General features: G+C 31.0%; 2 protein-coding genes across 2 annotated transcripts; one reads left to right on the top strand and one right to left on the bottom strand.

Annotated features, from left to right (window-relative positions):
• Nucleotides 1–8,032: 8,032 nt before the first annotated feature.
• On the bottom strand, nucleotides 8,033–10,459 carry HO173_009345 (uncharacterized protein; the record flags this gene model as incomplete). The annotated part of the gene is made up of 8 exons (XM_037311235.1): nucleotides 8,033–8,445; nucleotides 8,509–8,582; nucleotides 8,637–8,857; nucleotides 8,908–9,168; nucleotides 9,217–9,221; nucleotides 9,831–9,915; nucleotides 9,983–10,378; nucleotides 10,430–10,459. The coding sequence occupies 8 exons, from the start codon at nucleotides 10,457–10,459 to the stop codon at nucleotides 8,033–8,035; spliced, it is 1,485 nt and encodes a 494-aa protein (XP_037161892.1).
• Nucleotides 10,460–16,709: 6,250 nt separating this feature from the next.
• HO173_009346 (uncharacterized protein) lies at nucleotides 16,710–18,456 on the top strand (the record flags this gene model as incomplete). The annotated part of the gene is made up of 6 exons (XM_037311236.1): nucleotides 16,710–16,712; nucleotides 16,767–16,960; nucleotides 17,009–17,118; nucleotides 17,168–17,996; nucleotides 18,054–18,141; nucleotides 18,205–18,456. 6 exons carry the CDS (start codon nucleotides 16,710–16,712, stop codon nucleotides 18,454–18,456), a joined length of 1,476 nt encoding a protein of 491 aa, XP_037161893.1.
• Nucleotides 18,457–18,794: the final 338 nt, after the last annotated feature.

The raw sequence follows: 18,794 nt of genomic DNA on the forward strand, positions 1-18,794 counted from the left end.
AAATTTAATAATATAGATATAGGCGGGAACTCGATTTATTACTCGTAAAGTTAGTTAGAGTTAAAATTAATCGATATTTTAATTAGTCGTACTTCGCTCTTATAGAAGTAAAAAAAAAATTAGATAATATCGTAAAATTAATTAATAGAAATTATAGCGTATAATAAATTAAATTATATTAGAAGTATCTCTAGAAACTATAATCTATATTAATCGTTTAATTAATATATCGTTTAAAGAGCTATTCTATTAAATAGAATAAAGAAGAGTTATTATATTATAATAGGGGGTAAGAAGAATAAGAGTATATCTAATATCTTTTTCTTTAGAATATTATTTATAAGGGTCTTTAGCTTTAATTTAAATATTTTAATAATTAGATTAAATCGATTAGTAGCGTATTCGTCGAGTAGAAGATTTTCGATAATCTCGATTTATTTTAAGTTATAGATAAAAGTCGTAAAGAGATTTAATTAATTAAATTTAATAAATAGAGTAATAATATTCTAATAGAGTTATTTTATAAACTATAAATCTTTTTAATAGAAGAAAGAGAGAATAATATATTATTTATTAGTTTAATTATCTATAATAGCTTTATTAGCGTAAGTATCGACGACTACTTAATAGATATTAGCTTAAATAATCTTCTAATTTATCTTTAATTAATAAAGTTTATTACTTTCGATAACTATATAGATATCGTAGATAAAATACTATAGTAATCTATCGTAGTAAAAAAGGCGGTTAAATTTATTAAGATAACTTTATATTATATATCTATAGAAAGTTAGTAATTAATAGAATAGAAGAAATAGATAGAATAGATCTATAATATAAGATAAGCGTTACTTATTTAGAATTATCTCGTTCGATAGTTTCTCTAACTTATAAAACGATTTCGTTATTTCTACTTCGCTAAATAAGAAGACTTTTATTTAATATAATATCTATATTAAATATATTATTATATTATAACTATTTATCGAATAAAAAGATAAGAGAATAGTATAGAAATATATAGACTAGATATTAATATAGAATATTAAATCTCTTATTACTTTTAGCCTCTATTAATATATCTCTAATCTTAAATATATCTAATAGATTATTAATATTACTCTTCTAGATAATAGTAATCTTATTTAAAATAAGACGATTATAGATACGCGAATTATAATATTATAAATTTTTATAAAATAGCTTATAATCTTATATATTCGAATTAATCTCTAGTCTTTTAGATATCGATTTAAGAGCGTTAATATAGAGATTAATACTTCTAAGATTTATAATTATTTTATAATAAAGTATCTAATTAATATAATTATAGTAATTATATCTAGTAAAGTTAATATAGAAAACGCGATTAAGAGAAAGTTATATTATATTATAAATTAATCTTAAATACTATCCATAATATAGATTTAATTAAAGACCGATTTTTCATTCTTTAAAGGCGCTAGGGCAGGTATATAAGTAGTAATCACTCTCTAAATTTTATATATATAGAAGACGACTAAATGATTAATAGTAATCTATTAAATACTTATAAATAGTAAGATATATATAATATTACATATATATAAATAGATATATAGATAGATAATTAAGTATATTTAATATTAGAGTAGCTAAGATCTTTTTAAATATATAAATAGTCTAAAAAAGGCCCCTTAGCGCTAGAAAACTCTCATATCTAAGCGATATAACCTAGAGTGAAATAAGGCTATATATAAATATAAGTAGATGGAAGAAAAATAATATAACTCTAATAGAGACGAAATCGAATAAAGAGTTATTAATAAATATAAAATAGATGACTATATAGCTTATATTAAATATTTATTCTTAATTCCTTATCGAGATATTAATAGAGATATTAATAAGAATATTAATAGAGTTATAATATTATATAATCTACTAACTCTTAGTCTTACTATAGCGAACGATTAATTAAATAGCTATTAACGCTATAATCTTATAATAAACTTATTAATCTATAATTTTACTATTACGATTAATACTCGTAAATAATAAGACTATATATAAAATAACGTATATATAAGTAGATATATAGATAGATAATTAGATATATTTAATACTAGAGTAGTTAAGATCTTTTTAAATATATAAATAATCTAAAAAAGACTCTCTAGCGCTAGAAAACTTCTAAATAATCTAAAACGTTATTTAAAAAGAGTAAAGATCTTAAGAAGAACTTCTAATAATATCTATTATAATAAGTAATAAAGATCGATAATACTAGCGCGAATAGGCTAGAAGATATTAATATTATAATAATACTCTAAATATATAAACTAAATAAGTAATAATATATAGATAATAGAAATCTAACTTTTAACGATCTAGTAATTAAATCTCGTTATTATTAAGATTAACGTTATATACTAATATTATAATCTCTTTATAAAAAAAATAGTCTAAATAATAATTCTTAATATTAAGTAACGTTAATATCTTACGAAGATTATTAATAATAATTTCTCTAATAAAGAAGAAGTCTCTTAACTAAAATAGCGATATATTAAATAAAGCTTTCTATCTAAAGAGATAATATAAGACTTTAACTACGTATATATTATCGTCTAATATAATAATTATAAGTATAATTCTATAGCGAAATAGATTCGTTTTAGATATTAAAAGTGTAAGTTTTAGATAATTATCGAATAGTTTTATTAAGCGACGTATAAGAAACTATTTATCGAAGTTCTTCTATTAAAGATCTCGCTTATTATAAATAAACTTATCTATATATAGAAATATCGTAAAGATAAGATAAAAGAAGATATATAGAGTCGCCTTAATATAGATTAACTTATCGAAATAAGAAAGAATTTAAAATAATAGATTCTTAATAATTAAACGTCTTTCTTTTATATTAGCTTTATTATAAAGATATCGACTATCTATAATAATACGTTATAACTAAGAGTAATAAAATATTAAGAAATTATTAAATCTTATATTTATATAGATTAATCTAAGATTAATAAAATATATCTTTATAGACTTTAACTTAATACGGCGAGTACTTAGATTAATAATCTAGCCCGTAAAAATATTTATAATTATTAAAAAAAGAGGCTAAATTTCTATTAATACGTAATAAGTCGTATAGAATCTTATTAAAGTTATATATATCTTTCTAGTTTTAATAATAAGCCTCTATTAGAGAAGTTATATAGTCTCTTAAGATAGTACGATCTAATTATATTAATATTCTAATAAATCTTATTTTATTTCAGCGGAGATATAAGATCTTTTAGCTATAAATATATATTAGCGATTTTTTAATATCGAAAATATAATAGATTATTAACTAGCTAATTAGTCTTTATAGATATTTAAATAAATATTATTATAATATTATAAGTAATTACTAATATAGCTATATCGTATAATAGAACTATAGCTAATCTATATATAAAGAATTTATATAATTTATTAATATATATATTATTATCGTAGTAGAGAATTAAGCGAGATTTTTATAACTAATATAACTATAACTTTATCGCGTAATAAATAACCTTTATTTCTTTAAATTATATATCTTTAGAATAATAATATATAACTATTTTAATATTAAAAACGTCTTTAAGCTAAATCGATTAAATATAATTAAGATAATTAAGAATATAGCCTTCTATATTAAATTTTTTAGATATATTAATTTATATATATTATATAACTTAACTATTAACGTAACGTATTAAGATAACGCTATTTTAATACTTTAAAAAGATATTCTACTATAGTAAGTCTACTCTTATATTATCTATAATCTATATAATTACTATAGACCTTCGAAGAGTATTAAAAAGTTATCTTAAGAATACTCTTTCTAGAATTATAACTTTAATAGCGAAAGAGAGAAAGTTAATTATTAACTCGAGCTTCTAATATAAGATAATTTTTTTTAAAAGGTTTTTAATCGTAATTCTTATCTTAGCTAGCTTATTTAAGAGAAGTTTTATCTATATATAAATACTATTAAATTTAATTTCTAGAAACTCAATTATAAAATCTATAATATTCTTTATATAATTAATTTAAAGATTTAATTCGCTATATAATTAATCGAATTACTAGATATATATAATTATATTATTATCTAATAAAAGAATTATAAAGAAATTATCTAGATAATAAAGTATTATTTCTTATAGAAGAATCGCGATTAAGATTTAAGTAAGGGCCTTTATAAAGAGATTAAATAGAAATAATAATATACGTAATTTAAATAATAGATATCGTTTCTTTTAATAGTATTTATCGTAATTAAAACTTAGTAGTTATTAATTCGATATAATAATAAGTATATATCTAAAGATATCTTTAAAATCTCTTTTAATAAATTAAGCCTTTAAGTCTTTCTATAATAATACTATTACTACGTTATCGTATATAATATATTTTAATATACTCTACTTCGTCTAAATATTATTATTAACTAAGTAATTATATAGAAATGAAAGATTATAAATTTATCTTTAATCTTTATTATATTTCGATATTAAATCGAATAGCGAATAGATATAATAAGACTCGTTTTAAAAGTTAATCTCGATTAAGCGATATTATTAAAATTATTTTTAAAGATCTATCGATAGTATTTAAAATATTTAACGTGCTAATAAATAATTTTAATTATAATAAATTAGAATATAGTCTTAAAAATTTATCTTAACGCTCTTTCGAAGAATAGTTAAAATAATCTTAATAAATATTAGATTCGAATATTTATTTAATTATTTAAATTAATTATTAATTATTAACGATCTCTAATAGAGTAAATTCGAGTTTAATAGATTATATAGCGCGTATAAGAATTTCTTAGATATATACTATAGCGATTAAGGTATCTACGAATATTTTAAAAGTTATTTTATCTTAATAATATAGTTATCTAATAATAAATAATTAAAACTATTTATAGCTAGATTTAAGACCTTAAGGTACTTATCTATCGAATAATTTTACTAATAGATTATATAAATATATAAATAAATATAGCGCTCGCGAAAATAGCTACCTTTATTAAAATTCTTATAAATTCTAATTTCTTTAATAATAGACTTATTAAGGCTAGGCGTAGCGGTATTTAACTTACTATTACTTATATAAATCTCTTTAAATATAAGAAGATCTTTATAGCTCTAATTATTAGCTTCTTAAATCTTAAAATTATTTTAATTACTTTAAATATATATAATAATAAAAGCGAGATAATAAGCGAGAATAGAGTTAAATTTATAAATAAGAGATAGTCGTAATAGATAAATAATATATATATATAAAGTCTTATTTAAGTCTTTTTTTACGCTAACGTATATAAAGCGACTAGCGGCTATCGAGTATATATAAAAATAGTATATTATATAATTATAATTATTAATATTTTTATTCTCTTTAATTAAAATAATATATATATAGACTAGTTTAGCGAAATTTTTAATCTTAAAAATCTCGAAGAAGATTTATTTAAAGTACTTAATATTTATACTTTAAAACCTTTTAATAATATTAAGAAAGAGCTTCTTATCTTTTATATAACGAAAGGGGATTTCTCTTCTTTTCTTCTAATTCGACTTAAAGTCGAATAAATTCGAATTTAATATATTCGAGTAACGATAACGATAATTACGACTATAACGATAATAATAATAATATAACTTATAAACTCTACTCTTATAAAAATAGCGATTATTTTACTTCTCTTAGACCTTAAATAGCTAGACTATTAATTCTTAAAGATCTACTTTAATAATAGATAAAGGCGTTTTATTCACTTAATCTAGACTTATAATACTCGATAATATATTATATATAAGAATATTCTTATAGAGAGAAGATATTTTAATCTTAATAGCCTTAAAAGTCTTTTTAATCTTAAGGGCTTTATTAGCCTTATTAACTACGTTAAAGATCTTTTTAATAATCTTAAAGACGAAGTTAATATATTTAACCGCTTTTTTAAATCTAATAATAGCGGCGGAGACTATTATAAAGTATATAAGAGTATAGAGTATATTTATAATAGTTAGATAGTACTTATAATAGTTAAATAAAGACTAATTTATATAAACTTAATTATAAAAGAAGAAGAAAAATAATATAGCTTTAAAAGAGATGAAATCGAATAAAGAGTTATTAATAGATATAAAATAGATAACTATATAGCTTATACTAAATATCTATTCTTAATTTCTTATCGAGATATTAATAGAATATTAATAAGATATTAATAGAATTATAATATTATATAATCTATTAATTCTTAATTCTACTATAGCGAACGACTAATTAAATAGCCATTAACGCTATAGTCTTATAATGAACTTACTAATCTATAGTTCTACTATTACGAGTTATAGAGACTATATTATTATACTAAACGCTATAGCGACGAAATTCTTTATTATTATTAATAAGATTCGAGATCTCTAGCGTTAAAGAGTAAAGGATTTAATTAATAATATACTCGCTAAGATTAATTAAATCGTTTATACTCGTTTCGACGCCTTTATAATCTTATTCTATATTATCTATCTTATCTATTTTAGATATATTAACTTTAATTTTTCCGCTATCGTAATACTATTCGACTATTTTATCTTTTTATAACGTCGTATTATAGCTATTATAAATCTAGTTTATAAGATTTAAATTATATTATATAGACTTTATAATATATAAATAATACGCGATATAGCTAGCGAGCCTTATTAAAGACTAAGTAGAATTTAAATAAGAGTTAAAAGATAAGCTAAAAGGTCGTAGACTATCGAAAGAGTTATTATTAAAGAAATCTAATAATAGATCTCGCAATAGAAAGGATTTTTAATAGCGTCTTTCTCTTATTTAAAAGCTTTTTCTTAATAATATTTAGAATCTAATACGCGTTAAGAGGCTTTAAAATAGAGTAATAAAGAATAAATAGAGGAGAAAGACGCGTCTTAGAAGATAGTATCGCTAAATATATCATCGCTAGCTTAGAAGAAATCTATAAAAAAGAATATATTCGTTTAGACTCTTTTAAAGAGTCTTTTAATGCGTTTATAGTCAGTAGTAGATAGCTATTAAACTCGCTTACAGTCTCGATTATCAGTAGTAACGAATTTATCGAAAAGTAGTCTAGAGATATTAATAGAGACTTTAAGAGGCGGATAAAAGAAGTATATATATCTAAAGCGTTTAATAACGTTTCCGCGAGGGGTATCGAGAACGATTATATTTATATTAATAAAATTAATAGAATTAATAGAATAATAAAAGAAGAATAGTTATATAAATAGATGAAAGAATTATTATTCGATCTCGAACGCGTTTCGTATAACTATATTTAAATACTACTTCGCTTTATTAATAGTAAATTAAACTTTATAATTTTTATAGCGTTAGAAAGCGTAAAGCGAGCTCTATAATTTAAGAAATTATAAAGTAATTATATATATTATAAGCTAAGTACTTTAAAGTATAAAACTTCTATATATAAATTTTTAATAAGAAAGCTTAAGAGAGCTAGTAAGCTAACTTAGTCGATTTAACTAAAGAGCGTAATAACTTTAAATTAATAATTAGCTATATATATAAATTTAAGATTTTCTAACTTAGCTCTATCTTATTCTTTTATATATACTAATTTAAATATCGCTTATTAAAGTTCGCTTATTAAAGTTCGCTTATTAAAGTTCGCTTATTAAAGATCGCTTATCTATTTTCTTAATAGTTCTAATTAAAAAAATAATTATAAATTTAATTTATAGACCTTTATTCGTATATAGTAAAAGAAGAAGAATAAATATATTTAAAGAGATTTATAACTCTTCGATAAAGGTTTCGTCGAAGTCCGTGATATTACTTAATCGAGCTAGCGGTAGAAGAGTAGGGCTATTCCCGTTTTAAATTATTTCTTTTAAAAAAACTGCTAAATCTCTCTAATAACTCTAATTCCCAGCACGCACAGGCAAGTAATATCGCGCACATTATGTGAGGGCCCTCATTAGACATCTTGCGACTGATGAATGTTGAATTCTCTCTGCACGTGGATTCCTCTTGCAGGCCTGGTTGGTTTGATTTCAATTAGATCATTACCCCTCGGTGCCCAAGACCCCGGATCTTGCGATTTGTTTTCCAACGGCGTCGACAGGGCCCCAGTAGAATCTATTCCATTTAAGGGCATACGACCGTCGCCGTGAGAGTACGAACGGCTGTACTTACTAAGGACACGTGATTTGAGGCTGGAAAAGGAAGATATCTTGTACCAGGTGCGTCCCGAACCCGTTGACTTGCTGTCCTTCGATCTCGAATTCCTGATGACTTTCCCAACGAGAGGGCGCAGAGCTGGGACAGAAGCAACAAGAATCCACATGTTAAGCTCGATATCTCCGTACAGCTGAGAGTTGGTATCGTTATCTATTCATGAACGGGTTAGCAACGAATAAGGATGAAGTCATCGCATCAAGGGGCTGAACATACAAGTTGGGTCGAGCCTAGGTAAATTTAGAGCAACCACGAGCTGCCATAGTCGTATAGCCGAGATCACAGTTGCTCTTCAAACGTTGTCAGTGCTGAGTCATACGCAAGTTTCGGTGTTAAGATCCTACATGAAACCCAACAGAAAGGTACTACTGATCGAAAGCCGTTGCGAAAGAGATTGTTGGATTTGTGAGATGAAGTAAACCGGCAGCAGCAGAACGAATAGATCAAATATGAGAGTAGTAGTCTCGTTTGCAATGAACATGACTGGGTAATTGACACATTTGCTGGGTTTGGTAAACTCCCAGAATCCGTAGACAGGTACACAGAGGAAAACGCCCACTATGACCTATAGGCACATGTTAGGACCATGCTATTGTACAGGTATTGATCACTTACGGCAGAAATCATCCACGCGATATTTATTATCGCAACAATTTGCAACGGTCGTCTACCTGTCGTCATACGGAAAATGCGCCAGTATAGCGCCAAGAGAGAAAGCTTGCTGAGCGTAAGAGCGATCGGAAAAATAACAATCGATGCGTAAGCTAGTTTGAGGAAATTCTCCAGGTGAGGTACGTCAGTCTTGCTGATATTTTGTCCCAGATAATCCATTTGGACTGCTGCTATCCCTAGCGCTGTGAAAGTCCATGAGAAGAACTGCCGATATCAGTTTTGAGCAGCGGTAGGAGAGTTGAGGACCATTACTGCAGCTAGTACTATCAGCCAATCGTCTAAACCAAATTCCACATCCGTGTAGAGACGTGAGAAGCCACGGCAGATGATGGTAGTAAACGAGATGCATGTAAAAGCAATCGCAACAGTATTAAGCCCTGGTCCGCGATTGGCATTGGGGTTGAGGCCTGGGACTCGAGGGGTAGGAAACTCCATCGTGGTATTGCTCAAATCCAAAATTGAAAGGCGTGGCCCTTTCTCTGGAGAGAGGCCAACTTGAGATTAATGTAATAAAACGCCGTCTCCTCCCCCCACCTCCGGACTTTTCTGTCTGGTAGCATTGCCGCCATCTTGCAGCACACGGGGAGATAAACCCCGCGGCACAGCTGAATCATGTGAAACATGGCGGGGCAAGCTCGAAAGCCTGAACGCATGCATGGCGAAATGGAACGGACCCGTCACAGTCATGCACAGTCAGATATAGGGAGTATTGTTCTGGATGATCGTATGGGTTGTTCTTGCTACCTGATTTCGAAGCTTGGTTTACTAGTGCTTACTCAGATCTCTTGCATAATGCTCAAGTAATGGCACAGAAATTGCAAATCAAGTCACGCGCCCCTTACTTCTTGCGAGCAAGTAGTCCTTACGATACTGATTGGCCTCTGTTTCTTCATTCCGATTTAAGGCTGCCCATTTAGGCGCATTCTGATAAAGGCGCATCATATCAATATCCTGAAATATTACGTTAGCTTAAAACGACCGTCTATTTTTCTTTTCAATACGAAGATTGAATACATACGTTAGTTTCCTCAAGAGTGAATCGATGGTAGATTCCAGCAGGTAGCACAAGGAAATCACCCGTCTCAGCTTTGATTCTGACCCATTTATCATCCGCATCTCGAACATCGAAATACCCGCTGCCCTTGAGTATGTAGCGAATCTCCTCGTCTTCGTGCATGTGCTCGGTGAAGAACGTCTTCAAGACCTGCTCATAGGCTGCGGGACCGACGCTCGCAATGAGCTTAGAACTACTAATCTCATCTCGATTTGTATAATGGCGGGAAGTAGCAACGTCTTCGACAAGGGAGGCAGAATCAGGGGATGATGGTGGGAAGGAATAATAAAGAACCCCAAGCTCTGAGAGGGTTGTGGGCGAAAGCTCGGTGCCTGAGTTGTGTGGGAGGTGGGGTTCGCCCTGCCAAATGTTGTCAGCCTGCACATGTTGAATATAAGCTTAGAGACCTACAGGCTGGTTGTCGTGATAGTAGACCTTCATTTTCGATCGAACTGGGCTAAGAGGAGGTAGAAGAGAAGAGGGCTATGGCCGTGATTGCTTGTATGGTCTCAATAAACCCCAGACCAGGCAATTTGGGAATGAAGACAGAAATATTGAGGAGCTTGAGTCGGAATGAGAGTAGAGGTAGATAAGGCATGGGGTACAATACACTTTGTTATACAGCGTATTATTCCAGCTGTCGAGAGATTACAAAGCTGATGATAGTAGATCCCCAAGTCTTGATGTTGATCTCACTCCACCAGAGATATTGGACAATTAGGCACGAGGTCTGTGCTGTCGGAAATTCGGCAGGGTACCCATGCAGGGTCCAACATGTTTCGGAGTCTAGGAGAGCGAGAAGTACGATTGGGGTGCTGTTAATTCTGACCTAACTGGACGTTACACGTGTGCAAGCAGACGATCTGCGAGTCAGACTTATCGCATGCAGATCGAGGCACAGCATCAGAGAGTCTCGACGAAGACAGGATGTGAGCGTGTGACGCCAGGTAAAGGTTGCTGTACATATTTCTATGCCACATGCGTCTTTTCTGCTGTCACCTTTGACCCAACGGTCGTATATGCAAGCAGAATGATTCACGACTCGAACCTATCATATGAAGATCGAGGCACAGCATCTGCAAAGCAGCCCAATTCCGATGGTTCTAGGGATGCGGATTTGTCATATGACACGTGACGTCAGGTCAGACCTCCCTTGTTATTTGACAGTCATATGTGGCCAAATAACCGCACTAATAAATATTTATTACTATATTTACTATATTCTAATTAATTAATTAAATCTCTAGATAAATATCGAATAGTTTTAATTCGTTAAAATAGCTATCGTTCGATCTTTTACTATTATTCTATAAAGATTCTCTATCTAAATTCGACTCTTATTTAATATATAATCTCTATAAATCTTATAATTCTTTTAATTCTTCTTCTTCTTCTTTTTAATTATTATTAATTATTATAATATTCTTATAGTTAGCTAATAAGACGTTTTCCTTCTTTTTATTATTCTTATTATTATATCGCTATTACTATCGTATTACTCTATTACTTTATCTATATATTCTTTATTTATAATAACTTCTTTATATTTAAAACTCGAGCTTTTAATTATTTAAGTATTAAATAAATAATTAATATATATAAAAGAATAAGATAGAGCTAAGCTATAAAATCTTAAATTTATATATATAGCTAATTATAAATTTAAATTCGCTACGCTTTTTAATTAGATACTATAAGTAAATAAATTAACGTTAATAACTATTAAAATCTCTTACTTTACTTTTAACTATTTAATAACTTTACTATTTTCTATTAAAAATTTTAGATTTTTTTTAAAATTATAGCCCGTAGCTTACGCTTTTCGAAAATAAAAAATTTCTAAAATTTAATTTTATAATACTTTAAAGATAAGAATTTAAATATCGCTTATTAAAGATCGCTTATCATATTTACTCGATAGCTAAAAAAAATAGATTATAAACTTAATTTATAGACTTACTCATATAAATATATTATAGTTTATTTACTCGCTTCGATATAAGTCGATTATAAAGCTTCGAGTATATATAGTTTATAGTTAAAAAGACTCGCTTTAAGAATATTAAATTTACTATAATTAATTATAATCTTCGAGCTATTCTATTAAGATATAAACTTATATTAATAATTAATATATATAATAGAATAAGATAGAGCTAAGCTTAAAAATCTTGAATTTATATATATAGTTAATTATAAATTCGAGTTCGCTACGCTCTTTAATTAAATCGACTAACTTATTATAAATAAATAAATTAGCGTTCGTAACTATTAAAAAAATAGATATACGTTATTAATATTAATATATATAAAAGAATAAGATAGAGCTAAGCTTAAAAATCTTAAATTTATATATATAGTTAATTATAAATTTAAGTTCTCTACGCTTTTTAACTAGATCGACTAAGTTATCGCGAGTAAATAAATTAATATTTATAATTATTAAAATCTCGCTCTTCCGCGCCTTTCTTATTAAAAAAATAGATATATATTATTAATATATAGAATAACTTTTTTATTTTCTATTAAAATTTTAAGATTTTTTTTTAAATTATAAAATAAAATATAGGCTTTTAGATAAAAAAAGAATTTCTAAATTTAGTCTTATAGTTATTAAAGCGTAAGGAATTCAAATATCGCTTATTAAAGTTCGCTCGACAGTCGAATAGTCGAACAGCCTTAATTAAAAAACAGATATACATTATTTGATTTTAGAATAACTTTTTTATTTTCTATTAAAATTTTGAGATTTTTTTTTAAAATTATAGAACGAAATATAAGCTTTTAGGATTTCTTTTTCTTAAATTTAGTCTTATAATTATTTAAGCGTAAGGAATTCAAATATCGCTTATCAAAGTTCGCTTATTAAAGATCGCTTACCTATTTACTCGATAGCTCTAATTAAAAAAATGATTATGAATTTAATTTATAGGCCTTTACTCGTCTTTTACTAGATTAATAATAAGTTATTACTATTATTTTAGATATTATTAAGCGATAGTATCTAATCTTTCTACTTTCGAAAGTCGAAGAACTTAATCTTAATAATAGCGTAATATTAAGTAGAAGTATATTACTTAAAAAGAATAATAGCTTTATTTAATTAAGTATTTTAATCGTTTTATTATAATATTTAAATTATAGATAATAGACGACTCGATAAATTAAAAGAATCTATTTATTAAGTCTATTTTAAAATTCGTCTATTAAAAAATTATAAATAAATAATCTATAGCGATTATAGCGAGTTTAATATATTAAATAACGTTAAATTATTAATTATCTATTATAGAGTTAATCGAGTATAAGATTATCGCTTTCTAATATTCTTTATATATTATAAATAGATTTAAGAATAGTATTTAGTTTATTAATTTATTATTAGAAGACGATATCTCTTAGATAGTTAATTATTTAATTCGAAGGCTTATTAGAAAGCGCCTTAAATTTAATATTTTTATCTTATATATATATTTATAATATAGCTCTTTTATTAAGAAGCGACTATAAGAGATTAATTTATAAATCTTATTAAAGAATAGTTAAAACTATTAATACTTTATACTTTTTATATTAACGTATCTAATACTTTTAAAGAAGATTAAGCTATCGCTTTATTTTATATAAGAAGTTAATATATTTTAAGATATTCTTAAATATTATATTAAGCTCTAATAGATTTAGAATATTCTTTATTAATAGTTATAGACTATAAGAGTTATATAAAACGAAGAAGATATATCTAAATCGAGAATTCTATTAAATAATATCTTATATTATTTATTTTAAATTATATATATTCGTTATAAAGCTATTTATCCTCTAAAAATCGTCTTTAATAACTTCTTCTATTATAGAAATTATTTATCTTATTATATTTACTATAGAAAGCTTTTAATATTTAATCGATTTAGTATAAATATAAAAGAATTAACTCTTAGTTATTATAAATATATTAAGAACTTTATTATCTAGCTAATTATTACTCTTATTATTAACGAAGTTTAAAAGTTATAATTACTTTAATAGCTTATCTATCTTTTCTTAAGTCTTAAGAAAAGTCTTATTTTATAAACTTTCTTCTATTTTATCTCTTAAAATAAATATCTAATTAGTTTCTGTGAGGATGGTTCGGCTATCACTGGGCCATAGGCTAAAAGGATCGAGGATATCGCGCTTCATGGCCGATACGCCCTATTTGGCCCTATAAGAGTCTACTATACCCCCGCTATAGACTATTAAGGCAATCACGCCCTTACAACTATCCCCCCCCTTAAGGCCGCGTCCTCGCGGCTCTAAAAGAATTAATTCGAGGGCTTTACCCTGATCAGCGGTTCTCGTAAAGCCGACTTGGGGCGCAGTGCGCCATCCTTGCTCGGTTGTCCGAGACTTCTTGTCTCAGAGGTCTCTATGGGATATGAGATACGTTACAGGGACCCTTTCGGGGTATGTCCCTCGGTACTTGTGTACCGAGACTGCTTGCCTTAGAGGTCCCTATGGGATATGAGATACGTCACAGGGACCCTTTCGGGGTATGTGCCTCGGTACTGGTATATCGAGGTTCGATTACCGAAAGCCTCAGGGTACGGAACTATATCGCTTCTGGGAGCCGGTACCCGGTAAATCTGGAACTTTTGCCCTCTGGAAAATGTTTTTCGCCCCGTATATAACGGGGTTGAACCCTCGAAATCAGCGGATATACCCCGTAGTGGCTAGCCTTCCCGGGGTTAGTTAAGCCTCGGAATTTCAGCGCGATATAGTTGTGAGGATGGTTCGGCTACTACTGGGCCATAGGCCAAAAGGATCGGGGGTATCGCGCTTCATGGCCGATACGCCCTATTTGGCCCTATAAGAGTCTACTATACCCCCGCTATAGACTATTAGAGCGATTACGCCCTTATAATTTCTTTTATAAATAGCTCTTTTATAATCCTATTCTCGAAGAGATTTAATAGTCTTTTTTTATAGTAGATAGCTATTATAGCTAGCTTATTTAATTACTTATACTTATAAAAGAGCGACGAATTATTATTAAAGAGAGGTCTTTACATTTTATTATTTACGATAACTACTTTATATATTATATTATTAATATATTTCTATTCTTTTATAATATTTAAATATATTATATACTTTATAAGATAATCTCGCTAATATTAGATATACTTTATTAAGTTCTTCTAATAATATCGATAGCGAACTCGCTTCTTCTTCTTTTACTAATTAATAAATTATATAAAAGTACTATAGATAAGTATTTCTAATAGAAATATCGCGCGTCTAGCTATATTTAATAGTAGAATCTTAATTAAATATATAGTAATATAGAAATAAAAGCAATAAATAAATATCGAGTATTTAAAAGAAAATATAAGATTATTTAACGTTCGACTAAATCTTATATCGATTAAAATCTAATTTAATTAAACTAGCGTATTATATATTATATTAAAAGAATATTAGTCTATAATCGTTAGATAACTATTATAAAGATCAAATGTCAGTCATTACGCATCCCTAGATGGTTCCGACATCGTGAGGATTGTTGCACTAGGTTCACGGCCATTAAAAAAATTCCGGCGAAAGTACGGAGGTCGGCAGCAAAAGTCCTGCCCCCGCCAAGGTATAGGGCTGCACCTTGGTGGGGGCAGGACTTTTGCTGCCGACCTCGATATGCAGCAGTTTCAACGGTGTTGCCTGGCAAGGGTGCGCTAGAACGGGTCCACCCTTCCTAGCGCCCCTATAAGCGGGTACTATGAAGATAGAATAAGGCTACGCGAAGCTTGCAGTGTGGTTGCTGGACAGGCTCTGAAAGTAACCTACCTGGAGCTGGATTTAGGGCTTCGGGAGTCAGTTCCATAGAGATCGACCAGAAGAGGTACGAGCGAGAAGAGGGTGGACCCTTCTAAGTGTGCAGGATTCGTAAAAAGGCGCACACACCGGAAGTAGGTAGGTAGGTAATCAGCTGGCGGACGCTAAATTAGCCCCCGTGCCGTTTTATTGCCGCACCTCCCTGCCTTGAACTCTTACCTCCCAATCGTCAATTGACACAGCCCTTATGCAGTAAGCAATGGCTTGCATGGTGTGCTGATATCAGCGCTGGACGGTGACAAATTGAGTAACCTTGACCGGTGCCATTCAAGCGGGTTATGGCTGAGAAGCAAAGACTATGACGCTAACAAAGTTTTGAGCCAATGGTTTCAGCTGTTTGGGTGCCATTTCAATCGCGATAAATCTGGACACTTCGCGCACAAATCGGAGAGTACTGCTACCTACAGTACTAGATAAGTGCGGGTGGATCATCTCTCTGGCGCGAATAGGGCCAATGGCAGTGCTACCGCAGATGCAGGAGACAACAATAAGATCTGCGAGCTCTCAGCCTGTCGGCACGATCCGGCATCTTTCCCGCACCGCTTTCGACGCCGTCTTTGTCCCCACATCCTTCTGTGATCTCATGCTGTGGTCATTCAATCCATGCGGTTGGCGTCTCAGGTTGGCATGTCAGCTTCCCTGTCTCGGGGCGCATTCTACTACAATTCTACTGGGAGCCGGGCATGATTTCAAACCTCAGCCGGCGCGAATGCTTGACTCTATAAGATAGCGAGCTAAGCGTTTGAGATCTTCACCCAGGTCATCTTTCATGAACCGAACACAATTCAAGAGCCATAGTCCAGTCTAGAACTTAAGAAACATGGTAGACACAGAAGCTTTCGTCCATTAGGGTCCTCAGAGCTAAGTACAGTTTTAGGAGCCAGCAAAAGATGAAGCTTCAGCGTCACAAGCCCCACCGTCCCTTGAAGAAGGAAGGCACAAGGCTTCTCCGAAACCCCAAGCTACCATCACCGACTGGGACGGTCCAGATGATGCTGGAAACCCCCAAAACTGGGGCTCGGCCAAAAAAATCTATGCAACGATGGTACCAGCGCTATATGCGTTCACTGTGTAAATTCCTTGACTTCTTTGCAAATTTCGAAATCTTACGTACCTCAGGCTCCTCGGTGCTTCAGTTTACACTCCCGGGATATCCCAAATATCTTCGAAATTCGACGTTAGCAGGACTGCAGCAGTGCTCGGATTCAGTCTATTTGCGGAAGGACTAGGTGAGTTTGAGAGGTCAGCCCACGGATGGTTCTCTGACAGTATCACCAGCATTTGGGCCCATGATTGGGGCGCCTATCTCAGAAACCTTTGGCCGAAGAGCAATTTATCTCATCAGTCTGCCTGTCTCAATCCTGTTCACAATGGCTACGGGCCTCGCCAAAAATTTCGCAACCATATTGGTGTGCCGTTTCCTCGCAGGAACTTTTGGCGCTCCAGCTGTAGCTGTCGGTGCTGGGACGATAGCAGACATCTGGAACCTCCAACGCGGAGCTGGAGGTCTTGCCACCATACTCTTCGTTTTAGCGCCATTTGCGGGTTCGGCAATTGGTCCCCTCATTGGCGGCTATACTATTGACACGAGGAAAGATTGGCAATGGCTCATGTGGGTTCTGATCCTGGTGGCAGGGCCCGTGTGGTTGATGGCTCTCGTCGTCAGTGAAACATCGAAAAAGGAATTGCTCCGCCGTCGAGCGATTGCGCGAGGTCATACACCACCACCAAAACCACCAACTACAGCTTTCTTAAAGGCTCTGTTTGTCATAACGCTTTTTCGCCCATTGAGAATGCTGATTATAGAGCCTATTGTGAGCTCTTTATCCTTGTACGTGTCGTTTGTTTTCGGCGTCATGTTTGCCTTCTTCGATGCTTACCCGTATGTTTTTCAATCTGTCTACGCATTTAGTCTCGGTCAAGTTGGTTTGGCATTCGTGAGCATTGTCATTGGGTTTTTGTTCGCAGCCCTCACTTCAATTGTAATCAATAAGACCTTGTTTGAAAAATCCAGGAAGGAAGCTGGGCCTGGAATACTACCTCCGCCGGAGAAGAGGCTCTATGTTTCCATGGTTGGATCTGTTGGCATTCCAGTATCTCTGTTTTGGTACGTTACGACTTCTTTCGAATGTCATTGATTTGGACCCTCTAATATTTATGGAAGGTTCGCCTGGACCGCGAAAGCCTCTATTCATTGGATCGTTCCCATTCTTGCAGGGATACCCTTTGGCTGGGGCAATGTCTGTCTATTTGTAAGTGCAATCCAACTCTTTCTGACCTATACAACGCTAGCTAAGCATTAATGCGTGCCAAAGCTCGGCACCACCACCTATTTAATCGATACGTATAAAGCACAGTATTCCGCCTCTGCACTAGCTGCTAATGGTCTCTTGCGCTATACATTCGGTGCTATCTTCCCCCTTTTCACTTTTCAAATGTACTCAAGACTCGGTATTGCTTGGGCTGGCAGCCTCTTGGGGTTCATTAGTATCTTACTTCTCCCCATTCCTTGGGTGTTATACAAGTGGGGCTCCAATCTGCGCAGCAGAAGCTCGTACAAGGTGTGAGGAGCTTTGTGGAGACGTCTTAAACATGAAGTTGATGAGATATTTGCTGAAGCCATCTGGATTTACAGTAACGGAATTAAAGTCATTTGCCACCTACGGTCAGCGGCTTATCTAGAGAGACTAGCTGGTTGGAATATAGAAACTATCTGCAGCAATAACTGATGGTTCACTCTCGCTTGCGAAAACTACTAGGTCTTGATCTCTATAATAAAGCACATAGGATCGAGATATTTAGAGTATGGATTATTGGTCAGCTCTCAAACGCAGGAGCTGGTGTCCAGGGCGATCGATAGCGACGCAGAGAACACCCTTGTATTGGGGAACGTGAGAACAGGCGG

This window comes from Letharia columbiana (assembly GCF_014066305.1).
Source record: "Letharia columbiana isolate WasteWater2 chromosome Unknown Sc0000039_s0, whole genome shotgun sequence".
Lineage (NCBI taxonomy): Eukaryota > Fungi > Ascomycota > Lecanoromycetes > Lecanorales > Parmeliaceae > Letharia > Letharia columbiana.